General features: G+C 29.5%; 1 protein-coding gene and 1 pseudogene across 1 annotated transcript; both read left to right on the top strand.

Moving 5' to 3' along the window:
• Positions 1–5,538: 5,538 nt before the first annotated feature.
• On the top strand, positions 5,539–7,956 carry LOC123915802 (protein SAR DEFICIENT 1-like). Its single transcript, XM_045967043.1, has 6 exons — positions 5,539–5,732; positions 5,877–5,952; positions 6,099–6,657; positions 6,762–6,922; positions 7,014–7,308; positions 7,400–7,956. The coding sequence occupies exons 1-6, from the start codon at positions 5,632–5,634 to the stop codon at positions 7,651–7,653; spliced, it is 1,446 nt and encodes a 481-aa protein (XP_045822999.1). The 5' UTR covers positions 5,539–5,631; the 3' UTR covers positions 7,654–7,956.
• Positions 7,957–11,849: 3,893 nt separating this feature from the next.
• Positions 11,850–20,147, top strand: LOC123916175 (annotated as a pseudogene).
• Positions 20,148–21,807: the final 1,660 nt, after the last annotated feature.

The following is a 21,807-nucleotide window of genomic DNA, read 5'->3' as shown; positions in this document are numbered from 1 at the left end:
AATTAGGTCCTTAGCTCTCAATTGACAAAAAAATTGTTGAAATTATCAAGTTGGAAATTATGCGTTTGAATTCTGACTTTCTCACTTATGTGTGATTTTATGATAATTTTGTCATTTTGTATATAAAAACTTAATAAAAAAATTAGAATTAGACATTCGTACTTATAAAAGTGGAATTGGCATTCGTCCAAGGAAGAAAAAAAAAAGGTCATGCTGCTAACATGTGCCATAAGAATATATGTTAAGGAGCTTAAAATGGAAATTTTGTATCAGAAAAATTAAGATTTTGACTTTGTAAAAGTTAAATGTACAACTTTTGAGAATAATTTTCTACATTAAGTATCTTAAAATGTGCCCTTAGAGCACATGTTAGTTTTTTTTTTTTAAAAAAAAACTTTTTTCCTTATAGTAATCCTACGCTGTCCTGCTACTTTTTCGTCGAAACTGTTATGTTATTATGTGTTGATTTTCTTTTTTTTGAGAGTTCTGTGTTGATTTTGATTCATGTCTAATTCAATTACCTCATCTTAATCCTAATCAAGTTAAATAAACTTTTCTTTTTGACATAAGAGTTTGGTTTACGCGTGTATTGTCTTATTATTATTTTTATTTTTTTTCACGAAACGCGTATATTGTCATCGCAGGAACCATTATTAAATGAAATTTACTGCAAAAAATTCGGTATTTGCATAATCAAAAAAATAAAATAAAATCGGTATTTGCATATTACAAAAAAAAAACCCATCCAATAACTAGAAGAAGTCGCTAATAGTCCTCCTCTTAGCTCAGTTAGTATGGGCATCACATATACTTCCTTCGTCCCAAAATATAAGCAAAAGTTGGTCAAATAAACTTGATGTATTTGGTTAAAGATTTGGACCAAACACATCCACTTTTGTTGACCAACTTTTGCTTATATTTTGGGACGGAGGGAGTATTATTTAAGAGTTAGAGTTTGAACTCCGGACACTTTATCACTTATTCACTTTTAAAGCAGATTACTAAAAAAGATAGCCACCAATAATATTAATACATATCAAATTTTATTGTTAAATCTTAAATATCTTAATAATATAAAATAATTATACATTAAAAATATTTTTTTTATAAACTAAATATCCTCTGCGCACAAATACAGACATTAATCTCCCGAATCTTATAAGATCCAAATGGATGAAAAATTTTCCCTAAGAATTTTAACACTGCTGCATGCTAAAGCTAGTAATAAAACTCAGAATATTGGTTAAACTAAAAGAGATTTGTATCATCTCATTTAAACGCTATTAGATCGCATTAAAAATACTTAAATAAATAATATTAATTTTGTTTTATTTTTATTTTTATTTTTATTTATGTGTGTCCAAATCACTTTCATTTAGTATTGTGATGAAACTCAGAATATTGGTTAAACTAAAAGAAATTTATATTATCTCATCTAAACGCTATTAAGTCGCATTAAAAATACTTAAATAAATAATATTAATTTCGTTTTTTTTATATTTTTATTTATGTGTGTCCAAATCACTTTCATTTAGTATTGTGATCAAACAAATGTTACTCATGATCTAATATGTGCCTTTCTTTTTTGCAAAAGATGTGCCGATCATCTTTAGAAAAGGCTAAATATTGCATGTTGTCTAAACTGAATTAAACCTCTGTTTATTTTTGTGTTCAAGATGCAATAAACATGCAGTTTTTTCATAAGCTATTATGATTAGCTTCACGTTTCGGCCACGACAAAAAAATTCCCAAACGCGAGACTCATTGATCAAATGCACAATCAAACATACAATAAATTATGTGTTTTGTGTGAGGACTAAAATATAAATTCAGTCTAGTCTATAAAAAAAAACTATAATTAAAGAGTAAAAAATAGGGTTAACGGCTATGAAGCACCGACACCTCAATGATTAGGCGTGTCGCGCTATCCATGTCGGAGTCCGTGCTTCGTAGGTTAACGGACAAACATGCATCACACTAAATGCGTGTCTATGTTTCAACTATATAAGTTGAGAGGGACAGATATGGCCCGTTATTGCGCTTTGTGTGGATGCCATGTCACCATGTGGACTTGAAGCTGATCCTACACACAGCATTTGGAAATAGGAAATAGATGCCAAACTTCCTAGTATCACCAAATTTCGAAATTTCTTTTCACGTCACTCACATATTGTGACACTTACATACATATATTTTACTACAACATACTTCGAATAATAAGCCATAATGCGCGGGTCAGTCTACGTGCGTTTGATTTGTTAAAAAACAAGGGATTATACACGATAACTTTTGTTGTATCCTGTTTGATTTGAAACTGGTTATTAGACTGGACAAATTAGGTAGCAAGGGACATGACAAAAACAAGATTTTTTGTCCCCCACTGAACCACGAGACAACTTTTTGTCCATAGTACAACTATAAAAATACGAAAATATCCATTTTATTTTCGAATATAAAAATATTATCGGCCTATATCTCTCCGGTACAGTTTTGTCTTGTCCTGTATTATTTTTTTCTGTCATGTACTGTTATGTTTAGTCCTTATTATTTTACGAATCAAACATACTCATGATAATTAATCATAACGATAACGATAATGATGATGTGATAATTGCTTATAATTTGCTCCCTTTTCCTTTATGTCAAGAGACTTCACGTATTATTTCAACATTTTTCTTATCATAAAGAACTATTTGAACATTTGATAAATATCACATGAGAGAAACGAGTTAAGCTAACAAAAGAGTGGTGAATATGGTGATGGGCGATGACTCTATAGACACACGCAACTTTGATATGAGGGATTGAGATCCTACCTGTTTTGGAAGCGGAGATTAATTAATTATGTTCTCGATAGATATTAATTATAGATATTAATTCATCAAATCGTGTAGTTTTATAATAAACGATAAAATTAAACTTTTGAATAATTTTTTTAAGGAAAATGCTAAACAGTGTCCCCGGGGCACTCTTTAAGCATCTTAAATAGTAAGTTTTTGTTAAAATTTTATGAAAATGAGTGAAGTCAACGCATTGGGATATTTGATTGACTTTTTAAAATTTCATAGGGGTATTTGTCTATTTTCAAATTTTAAGGAATATTTAACGAATTTTAAAATTTCTGGGAGTATTTGACAGTTTACTCTCTAAACACTACAAATTTAGAAAAAGTACTTGAAGCTATTAAATAATTCACGATTCAATAAGAAAAAGAAGAAGCTAAATATTTAACTCGTAAGTATAGTTTGGTGCTTACAAGTTACTACTAATATGAGCGGTGCTACATAGCACGACGCCTCTCTCGTCCAATTTGCACGACCTTGTATTTTTTCATTAAATTGGCTTCATAGTTACTACTTGGTCATACTACTTAGTTTATCCGTTTCCAAATTAAAAGAAAAATATATTAAACCAAATGTTCTTTAATAATTGTTAGTTGGTCTGATCGTGATTGACGATGAATTTGGTAGGAAAAATTACGGTTTGATCTCACGCAACTACGATCAAGAGGGTGCTTAAACTAATTGTTGTCAAAACTGATCATCGAATTAAATTAGGCGGTCCAGTGAGCCGAATACTGGTGATGAAAAAAAATACTCTTTAATTGCAAGAGTTACACGTATTAAACCAACTGTCAACTTGTTAACTAATTACCTCAAAGAAAAAGAAAGATAAGCAGCTAGTTGGATTGATTTGGAGTGTCCACCTCAAGAGAGATTTTTTGATTTACTGATTTTTGTTTAAAAAAAAATGTTGGACAAACTAAACCAATTGTTTCATAAATAAAAGAGAAAAATTAAGTTTAAAAACACGTCGTGCAATTACGACGACAATATTTGTCGTACCATCTATCATTTTCCTTTTCCATACCATATATGTTCTCAAGAAAATAAAAAATTAAAACAAAAGCTACTGTCGTGCAATATGACGAAGCGGTAATGTCGTACATTTTAGCATTATCCTACTAATATTGTTACAAGTTTGTTAATTTGTTAGATTTGTCAACAAAAAAAAAAAAGTTTGTTTGTTAGAGTCGTAGATATGGAAAGCCCCCAACACGTATACGATCATTCCTAGAAACACTAAGTTTGACCAAATTAGTAAATGACAAAATATAATTACAAAACGGCAAAACCTATTATTCTTGTTAATTGACTTCATTTTTTTTTTTTGGTGACTTCATTAACAAGCTAAATATATAAATGTAACTTTTTAAAAATAAATCGTGTGTATTTTTGTTTTGGTACGGTTTTTTAAATTTTTTTTTTTATATATATGGTACGAATTAGCATCACCCAAATATTGTAAGAACTAAGAAGGCTTAATATAAGGGTGGATTTAAGAAAACAATACACCCATTCTTTATGAGTGTATGAATCAAACTTGGTATTTTAATTAAGATGTACAACAACACTCTACACTATTCATCACCTACTTAAACTAGACATTGATTATGGGCAAAATATGATATCTTCTCCTCTAACTTATTACTCCACTTAAACCACTCTACACTATTCATCAACCACTTAAACTTGTTTATGAAGGATATATTCAACCCTAATTGAAGTGCATTCCATTCCAAATTAATGGAAGTGCATTAATTAAATACATATTCGCCCAACCATTTCACTATTAAGCTAGTGGTTTTAATTTCTAGTTTGTGACTTTTATTAAAAAAAATTGGCACAAAAAGTAGTAGAGATTGTTTATTTATACAATTTTTATTTCCCATCTTTCAATCAAATCAACAACTTCAATAGATTAATTTCTAGGTATTTATGGTGTAATTTTTTTAGGATTTAATTTAAATACACCGACGGTGTAAAATAATTTACACCGTCAATCAATACCAACCATGTTTTCCGCCACATCACCCCAATTCACCCCACTTTCTTGATATGACATGGCAAAATGGTGGTTGTTTATTGGACGATCGTGTAGAACTATTTTACACCATCGATGCATATCAATTAAACTCATTTTTTTAACATACTCTTTCGAAATAAATATTCATAAAAATATATTCAATTGAAGTGATTTAATTAAATATTTGACATCATGCAGTGATTTAATTAAATTTATGAGTAGAAATAATTTTACAGCACTAATGAAACTAATATTAGACTCAAGAGGTTAATAAACTCTCCATAAGACAAATTGTTCAGAAGAATTCAAGTTCGATTTCTAACAGAAACAATTTACAATTTTTAGCCAAACTTTATTTATTTCGCAATCGAAATCTAAATTATTAGTTCCATTTTCTTGAAAATCAGAAGGTTAATAAAAATAAAATCACATAAATTAATCATTAACAAGGGGGCATTTTCAAACAATTTTTGGGGTCCTACTTACATTTTATAGCTTGTATAAAGATTTGGGTTGACTTAGGAATGGTTGTTGATATCCAAAAGTCTTTACATCTTACATATGAAAATAAAAAGTATTCATAATTAATCTACTTATTTGCTTGGTTACTTCCTCCAACATTCCAAGAACCTTCTTCTTTTCCCATATATATACTCAATTCATCTCATTCTACCTTTCATTCATCTCTCTATACCTATCTTACTGCAAAAAAAATCTTACATCAACATAAACATCCAACCTTGGTCCCAAATTCTTCACCAAAATATGGCTGCTAAACGATTTTTATTTGATTCTATTCAAGACAATAAAGACAAACCAAATGACAATAAACGCATGAGAACTACCTCAAGATCTTCTTTTGCTTCGTATGTTCTTTGGTTCTTAAACCAATCAATCAACCAACATAATATTCATTTCATTCTTTCAATTCATTAGTTCTTTAAAGTCCTATAATTTCTTAATATATATCTTATACTATGCATTAATTACTCTCAATTTTCATGTGATAGGGTAATAGGAGAAGTAGTTATGGTGAAAAACATGCAAAATCTTTTCTCTGGCTTGGAACCTTTACTTAGAAGAGTGGTAAGTAATTAACCATTCAACTTTACCGTAATTTAGAAATTAAATTAATGTCAAGCATATCATAATTAAACACGAAAATGTTATTTTTGTTTAGCGCGACTTTGTTTAAAGAAAAAATTGTAACAAACATGTCTTAATATGATCAGGTGAACGAAGAGGTGGAACGAGCGATGAGACAATGTTATCCACCGCGATCAATAACAAAGTCATCTTCATTGAGACTCAAAGGAGTTGAAGAACCATCAAGTTTTGAATTCATGTTCAATAAGAAACTTTCACTTCCAATATTCACAGGTAGTAAAATACTAGATATGGATGGAAACTCAATCAATGTGATTCTTGTTGACAAAAGCAATGGCCAAATTGTTCCTACAAGTTTACCTCATCCAATCAAGATTGAAATTGTAGTTCTTGATGGAGATTTTCCTCCTGGTGAAAAGGAATCATCATGGACAAGTGAAGAATTCAATAGTAATATTGTGAAAGAGAGAACTGGAAAGAGACCATTGCTTACAGGAGAATTGAATCTTACTATGAGAGATGGAATTGCACCTATTGGAGATATTGAGTTCACCGATAATTCTAGCTGGATTCGTAGCAGAAAGTTTAGAGTTGCTGTTAGAATTGCACCTGGGACTAATCAAAGTGTCCGAATTCGTGAAGGCATGACTGAACCTTTTGTTGTTAAGGATCACCGTGGTGAATGTAAGTTTTCTTTCTTTTCTATTATGCATTTCATTTTCACCTTTCAATAATTAGTTTGTTAATTATAAAATTTTATGCTAATTTTAATTTTAATACAAATGAAGTGTACAAGAAACACCACCCACCAAATCTAAATGATGAAGTTTGGCGCTTAGAGAAGATTGGAAAAGATGGAGCTTTTCACAAAAAATTGACTAAAGAAGGAATCACCACAGTGCAAGAATTTCTCAAATTATCTGTTGTTGACCCTCTTAGGCTAAGAAAGGTACTTAACCATTTTTGTTCTCACCTAACTACAAAACTAATCATTATATGATAAATAAGCTAATATGTTTATTATATGATTTTGCAATCAGATTTTAGGCATGGGGATGTCAGAGAAAATGTGGGATGTGACAATTAGGCATGCCAAAACTTGTTTGATGGGAAACAAACTATATGTCTACCGTGGGCCTCAAGTTACCATATATCTCAACGCCATATGCCAAATGGTTAAAGCTTATGTCGACGGTCAAATTATTCCCAACCGAGACATTAACAACATGAATAAGGGATACATAGAAAAATTGGTGAGAGAAGCACATGCTAGATGGAATGATTTGGAGGAAATTGATGAAGTTTTGAATGACAATGTTGCTTTGTTAACTCAAGGTATGTTTTAGTAATTAATAATTAATCAATATGTTACACTTATGTTTGTGACTTTGCAAAATTGATTTATTAATTGAATCTCATTTTACAGGTGAGACAGTGGAGCAATTTCAAAATAATATTCATCAAGCACCAGTTATAACATATGATCAGAATGAATTTTTTGGTGATAAATGTATAGATGGTGGCAACTATGTAGCAAGTCATAATAATAATGCACAAATAGGTTGCATTCAGTGGTCACCACCACATACCACATCACAATTCATGAATGGCATATTATCTTATAGCTTCTCAGATTTACAATCAGAAGGTGCTGATATAATGCCTTTAAGGTGGCATTAGGAAAATTTGTAATTTGACTTAAGCTGTATACATAAAAGGTACTAGTAGCAGTTGGAGAATCAAATTAGGTTTTAGAGACATTGTGTCAAGAAGTGTTGGCACAAAACTTAAAGTGTAGCCTATCCTAATTTGGCTTATGTTGGGCTCTCTTTATAGTTAAGATTAGTGATTTTGTAGGCCCATTCTAATGTTGTGAAATATGGGCCTTGCTTTTCTCCTGTTAAAAATGCAAACCTGCCTTTACTGGGCCAGTGTTGCTATATGTTTATCATATTTTATATTAGATGCTATATTTATTTGTCATTTATATTTTTTAAATGATCACGTCATAATTATCATCGAGAAATCAACGAGAAAATATGGTGACTAAATAAAGAATAGGTAATCCATGTTAAAGAATGAACAACTATATTCGCTTGAATTGTTTTTTACCTCAAAGTTGTTAAACTACAATAACCAGCCACAATTTTTGAGTCACTTTAAAAAATGACATAGGATAAATCTTTGTGAATCATTTAACCAATTGCTTCTTTAATAGCCATGACTTCTCCCTCCAATGTGCTGAGTTTTGTATTCATGAGATTAATTCTAGCTAGTACAAATCGATCTCGGTGATCAAGTAAACATCATCATCCCTATCCGGTTGCTTCAGCTTTGTCCGAAACCTCGGTGATCAAGTCATATGATTTTATATTGTAAAAAAAAGTTCATTGTTTTATATATTCTTTTATTCTAATAATCTACTGATAGTGTTGTAGTAGGCTTGTCATTTGGGCTCTTTTGCTTTTAAAAAAAGTCATATTTACTAAAATTAGTCTTTATTGATACTCTGTGTTTCTTATATACAACAATTGCTATTTTCTAGGTATATACAATAATAACTTAGGAATATCTAAAACAATACAAATAATGTTTTCTAGATATATACTAATTCTATCAATAACATGGAGATAAAGTTACATGAATTAGATTTCGTTAACTACTTCTCTAGTGCAACATCTTAATAGATTATATTACTAATTAAGTGACAAAAGACTTTAAAATCTACTTGTTAATCTTATTTAGTGAGCTCACTCAGACTTTAAAATTGGATTTATGTTAAGTCCATTTTTCATTATTAAATTCATAAAATCTATGAAAGTGAGAGGAAAATATAGGTGAAGGTATCTAAACTGTTGATTTTAATAAGAAAATCTAATATTTACAAATTTGGATTTTTTTTCATTAAAATAAGTGCCTAAATAATAAGTGCCTAAATAACTTGTTGACACTAACCCAAAGGTGATGATAACTGATCGATAAGCTCCATTATAGCAAAAAATTAAGAAAGTTTAATCCTGCTTCTTTTTCACATTCAACATCAGAAATTAATTTTTTTTGGCTTCCATGCCAACAATATGATAGATATAAGTTTTTTTATACTACATGCTAGCCATATACACGACATGACATATTTAATTAATTGAAAGAGGAAGTATTTCATGGTCACAACAAGCAATTGAGTATACCCATGAATTATATATTCAAATTAAGTATCTAAATAACCAACCAAATATTTTCCTTAATTGGACTATGGACCACTGTCATTGCCAATTCGTGCATTTCCGGAATCCTAAATCATAAAAAGCTTCTCTTCTAGAAGTTCTAAGTATAAATAAAATGAAAACATGATTTTTTTCCATTGTGCGTAGACCGTATTAAACTTCAGAATTTGATTTCTGAGTATCAAGAGCAAAGTACCAAACACAACTCCCATAATGTTGAACCTAAAGGGGAGGACGCCGATCATGAGGTACCATCACTTAGCTTGTCAAATTTATTTTGAAATTGCAAATTGAGGTTTTTTTTTTTTTCCTTCTGGAAATGACAAAGTAATTTCAAGTCCCCAAAAAATCAAAGATGGTTTCTCTCCCAACCCCCCTCAATTCTTTTCTACTCCCTGAATTTCTGTTTTTGCCCCTGGGGTACTGCGGTTTATACGAACCGAAATAAGCTGACATTCTGATAAATTTCGGTAACCACTTACCGAAATCTGGGACATTTCGGTTCGCAGGTACCGAAACAATTATTTCGGTAAACTTCTACCGAAAATGGCCTAATTCCAGCGACCAACATACCGAAATCTATGACATTTCGGTTCGCAGATACCGAACAAACTGACGTTCGTTTTTTGTGTACCGAAAACGCTAATGTTCGGTTTGCAGTTACCGAAATGGTCTAATATTTGGCTTCGGTGAATACGAACCGAAGTTTTTTGGCAAAAATGTTTCAAACTGCAAGGGGCAAACTTGAATTTTTAGGGGTAGAAAAGAATTGAGGGGGTTGGGAGAGAAACCATCAAAATCAAAACGTTACTATTTAATTAGAACAACCTTAACACACACAGTACTTTGGTACACAAAAAACTTGTTGCACCATGATGGATGAGAATCCAAAGCCCAAACCAATTATAACAAGTACTTGGCAGTTTCCGCCATTAAAAAAAAAAGACCTGTCAGTTTCTCACCCTCTTCCCATACTAGTGGCACATACCCTTTTCTTAATCAAAATTGAGTTTGCTTTGTTATATAAGTCAACATTTCTTCTGTTCTCCACTTGTAAGTCTTGCTCGTTTCAAACAATCAAATATATAATAAAACACTAATTGATTGCATCAAGCTTTTCAAAATTAGCACGCTAATACACAATAATATAAATAATGTATTGATTAGAATACAGTCATTAGCCATTTAGCCACCACAAATTCTTTTGTTTATTTTGTTGTTTTTCCACTTTATTTTTCTCTCCTTAAAACATTTTACCTAAAATGTCATTCGTACAAAAATGGGCTTAATGTACGTCCTCTTACATAGGCCAACAAAAAATAATGACATAATGAGCTGAGGTAAAATAAAAGATTCTTTGGAGTTTGAAGATTTTTGGCAAATCTAATTGAAAAATGTGACTAGCTAGGTGAGATTGTTTTGTGTTGTGTTGTAAGGAATTCAACTAAGAATCGATTAATAAGATTTTTTTTGTTTTTTTTGTTTTCCAATTTCTATTTCTACATATATGTCCGTGAATGGGAAGGAAAAACAATACTAGTAGAGAAAGAGAGTTACTTAAACCCCATCCATGCAGCTGTAAAGTTTAAAATGAGACAACAATTAATATTTATTGGTAATTTCACGCATAGCAAGCTATATTTTCATATCAACATTAAATTTGATGATTCGGTAGTACTATTCAAAAGAAAAGTCATAAAAAGATTTCATCGAATAAGTCCCGTATATAATTGGTAGATCCATCGCATTATATATATATATATATATATATATATATATGAGTTGAGTTTAAATTTCGAACACTTTATTTATTCATGTTAATAAAAGAAGACTACTAATTCAGAAATTGTGTGCTTGCAGCCTTGCACAATATAAAGGAGACGAGAAAGTGAAAACAAGTACAAAATAAAAACATGAATCTACGGTGGAATTTTTGTTTAACGCTTGTTAAGATTATCAATAAGTCAACATTTACTTCTGTTTCAACTTTCAACTAAGGTGGAGTATAATTAATTAACACTAATTGTTTGCATCAGCTTTCCAAAACTAGTACGCCATCACACAATGAAAAAAAGAAGTCTTATTTGTATTTTTTTAGTCATACTAAAATATCAATGGAAGATGTTCCGTAACCTTACCTCGATTGGCAGAGACATTGTATTATATATGTAGGTGGTTAGAGTTCGAATCATGGTCATCTCACTTATCCAACTTAAAAGTAAAATTTATATCCACTAGACTACTTGACAAAAAAAAATATCAATGGAAGACTTATTATTATATACTTTTATTAATTTCACTTCATTTAAGTTATATAAAAAAAATCACTTCATTTAACTACAATTAATTAATAAGAGTGTTTTAATAAATAACAATAGTTTTTTTTTTCTTTCACATAAATAACACTAGTTCTTGACGACAATAATTTTTTGTCAAATTTTACTTATACCATGACCAAGCTCTAAATTATTAGACTTTTTTCTTTTGAAAACTAAAAAATTAATACCAACAAAAAATCAATACAACTAATTATTTTTTTAAGAATTACATACAATTTAAATATGACTCTCTTTATAAGATAATATATAATAATTAAAAATAATATAGATTAGAATATAGTCACTACAATTTCTCCATCCTTTCCTTTCTTTTGTTGTTTTCCCACTTTCTTTTCTCTCTTTAAATATCCCTTGAATGTATCTATTTCTTTTTCATTTCAATCTCTAGCACATTTCAATGGCTACTCATAATTTCCCTTTCCTTGTATCATCAACATTATTCACCATAATTTTCTTCTCAACAACTTTGCCACAATCCATCTCTCAAAAAAATGACACATTTTCTACTTGTAACCAATCATATTTCACCTGTGGAACAAACACAAACGTTTCTTTTCCTTTTTGGGGAAATAACCGACCAAATTTTTGTGGCAAAAATGAGTTCAAACTCACTTGTATGCATAATCAAAACACATCTATTCAAATTGGTTCACAAAATTTTAATGTACTAAGCATTAACCAAAATGCTTCTACCATGAAAATAGTTAGAACAAATCTTGTCAATGATATTTGTTCTTCAAATTTCACCAACACTTCTTTGAATAGAAGTCCCTTTACTTTTCTTCCATCTGTTAAGAATCTCACTATATTCTATGATTGTCCTATTGGAAACAGTTCAAATATTATGGAAAAAAACATAGATAGTTTTTCGTGTGAGAATAAGAATGTTAGCAATAAACATGTTTTTTATGTAGTGAAGAATGAAACTCAGCTACAAAACAATTTATTAGTACTTGAGAAATGTGGAGTTAGTGTTGAAGTGCAAGTTTCTATGGATGGTGTTTCTGAGAGTGGAGTTGATAATCTTGAGCAAGGATTTGATGTGAAATATGATGAAGGTGCAGGATGGTCCTCTGAGTGTGATGTGTGTAGAGAATCTGGAGGAACTTGTGGTACAAATCAGAATGATTCTTCTAAATTTTCTTGTTATTGTTCTTCTGGAAGTGAAACTGATCATGCTGGAAAGTGTTCATCTCACAAAAGTATGTACTCTTTCTTTTCTTCTTCATATATTTTCAACTGCACGAGTATTTTACTAGCTTGTTATATGACATTGTTCTATAGGTAGTATATGCATGTTTCGATCATTCTACGGTTTCATAAATATTAATGTTAAGAAGTCTCACATCGATTGCAAGATAACTTGAATATGTTTTTATAAGTAAGAGACAATCTTCGTATTATGAGTTGGTTTTGTAGGGTTGAATTCCACTGACCACCTGCATCAGGTTTCTGGATCGGACAAGACAATTATCACCTTACAAACTGGTTTTGTAATGTTAAGTTAGATCGAACTCTCAATTTTAAAAGCTAAGATAAACATTGATTCAAACTAAACAAGCTTATGATATAAAAGCTTTATTAAAATTCATCAGCTCTAATCATTAAAAGCATTTCTTATAGAACAAAATTGGTACTTTTTTTTTCATTAAGTATTTATGTACTAGTACTACCACATGACTACCATCACTATCTATGTTATAATGATATAGATACCATCAATTTATGTCTAATTTAGTCCTAAACCTAATGAATATTATAATTATTTGTTGACTATATGAAATTCATTAATTTAGTCCTTAAATATATAAAATTCTGTTAATTTAATCTCTAATATCTTAATATTTCTGAGACTAAAATAATGGGATTTTGTATAATTTGTATAACATTAATGTAGTTGTCCTAAGCAAGCAAATGCAAGCTATTCTGGTTGAGGCCACAGTGATGTGTTTGTAAAGTAGTGTTAAAATTTCAAAGTGATTTAGTCCTGTTCATATTGACTTCATAGGTAGTGTTTAAACTCTAGGAAATAAATTAATGCCATGTGTGTCACGAGACAGGACTAGTGACCTAAAACAGGGGATATTTGGTTGCACTGATTGTTACATCAAGCAATTAAACTTTTACACCTCATCAACTTTTTTGTTTTTCTTTTCTTGTAAAAAAAAAAACTTTTTTTTTTTGTTTTTTTAACATTATAAACTTTAGCTTAGGTTACACCTAATCTATGACAGGTCACGCAAAATACTGATAGGCATGTTTGGATGTTAATTAACGAAAATAAAAATAATTGAATATAATCTTAATAATGATGTGTTTGTAATCTCGTGTAAGTGTAAGACACTAATATGAGTTAATTGAATACGTTTTCAATATGAAATTTCGATCTTCATGTATTAGTATCACCTACCGATCCCCTATTTTCTTCTTTAAGGCTCCGTTTGGTTGTGCTGAAAGAAAGAGAAAGGAAAGAAAATTATGAATTCCAATGGATGAACTTGAACAAAAGTTAGTCCATATTCATTTATTGAAATCTGTAATTTTCTTTTATTCATCTTTCTTTCTGCTCAACCAAACGGACCATAAAGTCCATATATATGCAGCTGAGCATAATTCATAGGTAATCATCAACATGTGTAATAAAATAATTATAAAACATTGCTTTTGATTTTAAAGACGGTTTGAAAAACAAGTCATGTAAAATTGGACATTAGCAGAACAAAGAGCACACATTACTTGACTATTATTGCACCTTTTTCCACAGCGGTTGACTTTTCAATACCTTCTTGCGTAATTTTAATGGCATCTCACGTGGAAAGAAATTGACACAACATAGGTTGTTGTTGTAGACATGTGTACTAGTATGTAAATTGGGGATCAGGATTTGATGCTGTAGTGTTTTCACACAGTTCCACGCGGTTATCGATCTCGGCCGTAGAGATTTGATCAGAAGGTTTATATTTATTCAATTTGATTTGACTGTTGAACTCAATTTTTAATCTTGACCATTAGTTTCTGATCGGACGGCCGAAATCGATAACCGCGTGGAACTGCGTGAAAACACTACAGATAGGATTTGATGCTGTAGTGTTTTCACGCAGTTCCACGCGGTTATCCTGATCCCCAGTTCCGTAAATTGGTATAAGAATCAATTTATGCACCCAAAAAGGTTGAGATAAATGATATTCTAAACACTTTTTACATGGTATATATATACAAAGAGATATTTTTGTCATTCTGCTAATAAAAAAAGAAGGGCAATTTTGTCAAACCAAAAATTTTATCTTTTACTTTTCAGTGTGAACAATGTTTGTGTAGGATTTGTGTAACAAAACTGCAAAAACTATGTAAAAATAACATAACTGAGAGAAATGATATTCTTACACACTTTATTTTACACAATATATATACAAGGATATTCTTGTCATTTTACTAACAAAAAAGGACAATTTTGTCAACCCAAAAACTTTATCTTCTACACAATGTTTGTCTAGGATGTAACAAATCTAATGTCTGTGTTGTATTAGATATCCGTATTTATGTCGATGCGTTAATGTTTGGGTTGTATTACATATCCGTATTTACTAGCATGACACCCGTGCGTCCGCACGGGAGTCGCGGCGTTGCCGCTCCTTATTTGGTAAGATGAAATTTATTGGAAAATAGATTAAAATATAAAAGAAAAATAGAAGGGATATAATATTTGGTAAAAAAAATAAAAAAGAACAATGATAAAATTATCAACAAAAAACTTTAGTATAACATAGTATAATCAATGTTCAAAGATTATGGAATTTATTTAACAACTTTATAGTATAGTTTATCAAAATTGTAGGTAAAGCATGCCGTACGTGTACCAAGGTACTTATCAGGAAATTAATATGAAAGAGCATATTTATAAATTAAGCATATATTAAATTTAATTATTTCTCCACAAACTACCCAAACTCAAAATTGGAGAGACTAAAAGCATATATTAAATTTAATTATTTCTCCTAATTTTCTAAAACAAAAGACTAAATACTCAATTTAATTCCTAAAAAATATTAACAATTTATAAAGGAAAACTATTTTCTTATAGTTGAATACATATTGTACCAAAACTTTTGAGGTCTTGGTCATTGTCGTTATTAGAAATATATCTTGTATCTACTAATCCATTTATGTGATTCTAATTAAGTCTACGATAATGGGAGGCCGGTTACGCCGAAAGATGTTCTTATAAAATCTTGGAAAAGTATGTACCGAAACAAAATCAATCTTTGAAAAGTTTATATTGCTTTTGCTACTTTAGGTCTCCATAGGAATATAAATATAGATAATGTAAAAATTATAAAAAAAAATAGGCTACTTTATTAATATATTAGTAAAAACATAGGTCTTGTAAAAATCACCAAAAAACTTATGTCAATGTATTAATATATGAGTATAAATATAGTCACGTAAAAATTATTAAAAAATAGGCAATCGTATGTGAAAATATAGGTCTCACAACAATCATCAAAATAATTAGGTCACCGTATTAAATATGAGTATAATCTGTAAATTTGTAAAATAAAAAAAAATAGACAACTTAATTTTTATTTTATTTTTGTTACAAACAACTTAATTAATATATAATTAAAAGTATAAGTCCCGTAGAAACCACACCAACAAAAAAGTTTCCATATTAATATATGAGTATAAATATAACCCTATAATATATACACAAAATACCCATGAAAGTTTATCTAATGTACCCCCTCAAATAGCCCTCTTTATCCAAAACGATATAAGACCTGGCTGAGGTTTTTGTTTCTCTTTTATAATAAAGTTTTTGTTTCAAAAAAAAAAATAAATATAGGTCCCGCAAATGTTATAAAAGATGGACAAACTTATTAATATGAGTAAAACACATAGGTTCCCATAATCCCATGTACCCAAAAAAAAAACACATAGGTTCCCAGAAATCACACAAAAGATTAGGTTCTCGTACTAATATATGATTATAAATATAGCTCTAAAAAAAATAGTAAAAATTTGAAAACTAAAATTTATTTGGAAAAGTGCAAAAAATATGTATTTATTGGTGAATTAAGATGAGGGTATAATAGGAAGATAATGTGCAAAAATTCACTTTCTTAATTTAGTGTTATCATTCTAACTGAACACTTATAAAAAATCAAAAGGAGTAAAATATTAAAAAGGAATTAACCATCTCAAGAAAAATTTTAAAATATTGAAATTATTTACTAACTTTCAAATATGACACAAAATACCCATGAAAGTGATGATGTGTCAAATTATTAAGTAGGGGATTTTCACATGTATCTAGTTTTCTTAGGTCCTTTGTAATATATATATATATATATATATATATATATATATATATATATATATATATATATATATATATGAGTATGAATATAGTCCCGTAAAAATTATTAAAAAATAGGCGATCTTATTAATATGTTAGTGAAAATATATGTCTCACAACAATCATCAAAATAATTAGGTCACCGTATTAAATATGAGTATAAAGTTAGGTTCTACATAAATTATTAAAGATCAGGAAACCTTATTAATAAGAGGATAAATATAGGTCACTCACAATTCACACAAAAGATTATGTCTCCGTATAAATATATGAGTATAACTCGTATAATTATAAAAAAAAAAAAACAACTTTATTAATATAGGAGCAAAAATATAAGGCCCGGAGATATAACAAAAAAAAGAGGTTCCCGTATTAATATGAATATAGCCCGTAAAATTATTAAAAAAAATAGACAACATAATATATTAGTAAAAACACAAGTTCTTTGAGAATCACAAAAAATAGTAGATTTTCGTATTAATATATGAGTATAAATATAGGTCTCACAAAAAATAGTAAAAAACTGACAACTTCATTAATAAGAGTAAAAACATAGGTCTCGCATAAATCCCACAAAAAATTAGATCATTGTATTAATATATGAGTATAAATATATGTCATGTAGAAATTATGAAGAATGAACAACTTTATTAATATATGATTAAAAATATAAATCTCGTAGAAATCAGAAAAACAATAGGTTCTCCCATTAATATCTGAGTATAAATTTAGGTCCAACATAAATTATTTAAAATCAGGAAACCACCTCAAATATGACACAAAATACCCTTGAAAATAATTATGTGTCAAAAAATGAAAAAAGAGGAAAATTGGTGATTTCATATGTATCTTCTTTTTTCCTTAAAAAAAAAAGTATCTTCTTTTCATATATTGTAGATGTGTCATTATATTCATTCATCAGTCATAATTATTAATTTTATGTGGATTTTTATATGTTATTTATTTTATTTTTTGTAAGGTAAAGAAATATTTTAAATTGAGTAATTAAAACAAAATTAATACAGCCTATATAGTAGATTGTATAGGATATATCGATGCCCAGCTAATTGATTTTTGTTTAATAAAAAAATTGAATTTATATAAAGTGAGGTAATTTGAATTTGGGTTACATACAAAAAATTGGAGTTTTAGATAAAAAGAAAAAAATTGTGGGAGAAGTAACAAATAAAGTGGTGTTTTGTGGTTACAATTGGACATTTAACTCATATTGGTTCCAAAAATTTACAATATATGAAAAGAAAATACATATGAAATCACCCTTGAAAATGATTATGTCTCAAAAAATGAAAAAGGGGCAAATTGGTGATTTCATATGCATCTTCTTTTCATATATTGTAGATATAAAGTGAGGTAATTTAATTTGAATTTGGGTTACATACAAAAAATTGGATTTTTAGATAAAAAGAAAAAAATCGTGGGAGAAGTAACAAATAAAGTGGAGTTTTGTGGTTACAATTGGGCATTTAACTCATATTGGTTCCAAAAATATAACAAATTAATTCATATGGCTTAGTGGTAATTAAATATAATAAAAAATGTAACTAAAAGGTTAAGTGCTCGAATTCTGCTTAGAAATGTTTTAGCATTTTTCTACTAATTTTTTTAATAATGACACAAAATACCCTTGAAAATGATTATGTGTCAAAAAATGAAGTAGGGGCAAATTTTCATATGTATCTTTTTTTTATATATTGTAGATTTGTGTGTTTGATAACTTATGTATTTTTTTTTATTTCAGGTGGAAACAAGAAAAAGGTGCTGAAGCTGGTCTTAGGTACAAATTTCTCTCAAATGAATTAGTTACTTATTGAACATATGTGTTGTTTTAAATAAGTTTAGGATTATAAGACTATAAGAAACTTATTAATGCAAAAATAACAAAATATTACATTGGACTTTGATAGGTTTCATAGGTACTGGAATGTTACTACCTCTTATTGCTGTCACTATATGCCGAAATAAAGCTAAGATATGGAAGTTCTTAAAAACACAATTCAGCAAAATAACAAGGAACAATCAACACATAGAAGACTTTCTTGAAAGTCAAGGTCCTCTGAATCTAAAGAGATACAATTACTCTGATGTAAAGAAAATGACTGAATCATTCAAACTTAAACTTGGAGAAGGTGGCTATGGTTCTGTATACAAAGGTAAATTACTCAATGGTTCTTATGTGGCTGTAAAAGTGCTTAATGAGTCTAAAGGGTGTGGTGAAGATTTCATCAATGAAGTTGCAAGCATATGCAAAACATCTCATGTTAATGTTGTCACTCTTCTCGGATTTTGTCTTGATGGAACCAAAAAAGCTCTCATCTATGAGTTTATGTCCAATGGTTCGCTCGAAAAGTACATTCAAAATCCCAACAAAGAATCTGAAAAGACCGAAAAAACTAAAACTAGTCCTAGTCCATCGTTGAGTTGGGAGAATTTACATCAGATTGCAATAGGGATAGCTCGCGGACTAGAGTATTTGCATAAAGGATGCAATACTAGGATTCTACATTTTGACATTAAACCACATAACATTCTTTTGGACGAAACATATCGTCCAAAGATATCTGATTTTGGTCTTGCTAAGTTAAGCACGAGCAATGAGAGCATTATTTCAATGTCAAATGCTAGAGGGACAGTCGGATATGTAGCTCCTGAAGTTTTCAACAAAAGCTTCGGAGGCGTTTCACATAAGTCTGATGTCTATAGTTATGGAATGATGTTGTTAGAAATGGTTGGTGGACGGAAGAACGTTAACATTGTTGAAGCTAGTCAATCCTCGAGCGAGATGTATTTTCCACATTTGGTGATTTATAAGAAGCTTGAGAATGGAAAAGATTTGGAACTTGATGATGAGGTAATGTCTAATGAGAAAATGTGATAGCTAAGAAATTGACTATGATTGGTTTGTGGTGCATTCAAACAATTCCTACTCATAGACCTACAATAAGTAAAGTGATTGATATGTTGGAAGGTAACTTGGATTCTTTGGAAATGCCACCAAAACCTGTTATGTATTCTCCTGAAAGATCAATACCAGAATTTTCAACAACATCAACAAAATCATCCGAAAGCACATCTAATTAATGCAAAGGAAGTAAGAGTTGCTTTGTATTTTGCTTCAACTTTTCATATTTCTGCATATACATACACATGTATATCAGTATATGTATGTTTGTGTATGTTTATTTTTGGTTATGTATGCTTTCAGTTAATCCCAATAACATACATGTTCTGCCTCAATGTGGATTAAATAGGAAAATATTTTGAAGAGAAAAAAAATGTGGGGCTTGCTTTAATTAGTTAATTGAATATGCACCACAAACCTTTGTTTTCTATTGATTTTTTGGGTGCACATAGGATATATTTTTCTCCCAAGTTAGGACTAATTACCCCCCCAATCATTAATCTCATAGTTAAAAATATTGATTATATGGAATAAACCGACTCTCACAATGTAACGAATCAAAGTTTGAATTCTGACCGAAAGATATACGCACATGTTTAGTGTTTGATATGTCCGACTTATGAATTGTGCATCCAATCATATACCATAAGATTTCACAATTTTGCGAGTCTCAAATTTTGATATATTTACTAACTTGAAAAAAATATTAAATAGTAATTTGAAAATTAGAGGAAAATGAGTTTTAGTGGTATTTGTTATTTCTTCTATAGAAAAAAATATTATAAAATGACAAATAGAGAGAAAATTGAACAATGTATTTAAGAAATCACCAAAATTTTAGAGCTATGAAAAATATCATTATCTACTTTATTGGAATCCTTATTTTCAATTGCTTGAAAAATAATCCATAATTTATGGGCCTGTGTTGAAATTGAAATGGATGGGATAAGTTTCACCAAAAAATATTAAAATGGATTGTATTTTACACCAACATATCATATTCATATCATAACATTTTCGCTAGAAATGTATACTCATATATGTGCAGTCTATCAAACACTTTTTTTTATATACATTGTTTGCGATATGATTTTTTTTATATACATTGTTTGAGATACATTGACACAAGAAAGAATTTGATATGAATTTTAACTCTACATGTTCTTTCATTGCTAATGTTTCGTTAATTTAATTATTTATGTGGATCCTTTCATTATAAAATTATATGGATCAGCATCTGAAGTGGGGGAAAAGGGCCTTATTGACATGTGGTTTGGACGTTAGGTACATACATAAATATAAAATGGAATAAACCTTTTTGAGTTTGGAATATTACCAAATGAACGGATGTGGTGACACGTACGTGCAATTAAGTTTCTCCTTGCTTGAAAGTGAAGCTCAAATCATGGTAAGAGTTAGATTGTTCATCACAGCACAGTTGTAAACTAAATAAATAAATAATTAATAACTAATCTCACTTTGGATTAGATTCGTAGATAGTTTTGGCAAAATTATTGATGATTATTATTTCTTTTCCTTTCACCATCCGTTTAATTTGGCTCGGGGTTAATTTCGGCATTAAGTGGTTTCAGCTCTTCCCGATCGTAGTTGCGAGGAATTGAACCATAATCTTCTCTATTAAGTTTAGCGTCAATCATCATTAAATCAACTAACGATGGGATCATTGCGTTCTTTATAAGATCAATTTGTTAGATGTCATGTTGATTAGCTCGAGTTGTCACTCATATTGCCTAATATGCCTAATCATCTACATATTATATGCCTAACATGCTAACATAACACTACCAATTATCGGTAAATTTTGGCATACTTATAAGTGAAGTGCATTATAAATATTCAGTAAAAATGTAAATTATAAAATGGTTAATACATAAAAAAATATGAATTAAGTTTATTGGAGTAAAAAAAAAATGAATTGATCTTATAAAAGATTACATCAAAACATGACATAAAAGATCTTATAGAATGTTTTCA

This window comes from Trifolium pratense, linkage group LG3 (assembly GCF_020283565.1).
Source record: "Trifolium pratense cultivar HEN17-A07 linkage group LG3, ARS_RC_1.1, whole genome shotgun sequence".
NCBI classification, from domain to species: Eukaryota; Viridiplantae; Streptophyta; class Magnoliopsida; order Fabales; family Fabaceae; genus Trifolium; species Trifolium pratense.
Note: the sequence above shows the minus strand (reverse complement) of the source record. Positions and strands in the feature narration are given on the sequence as shown.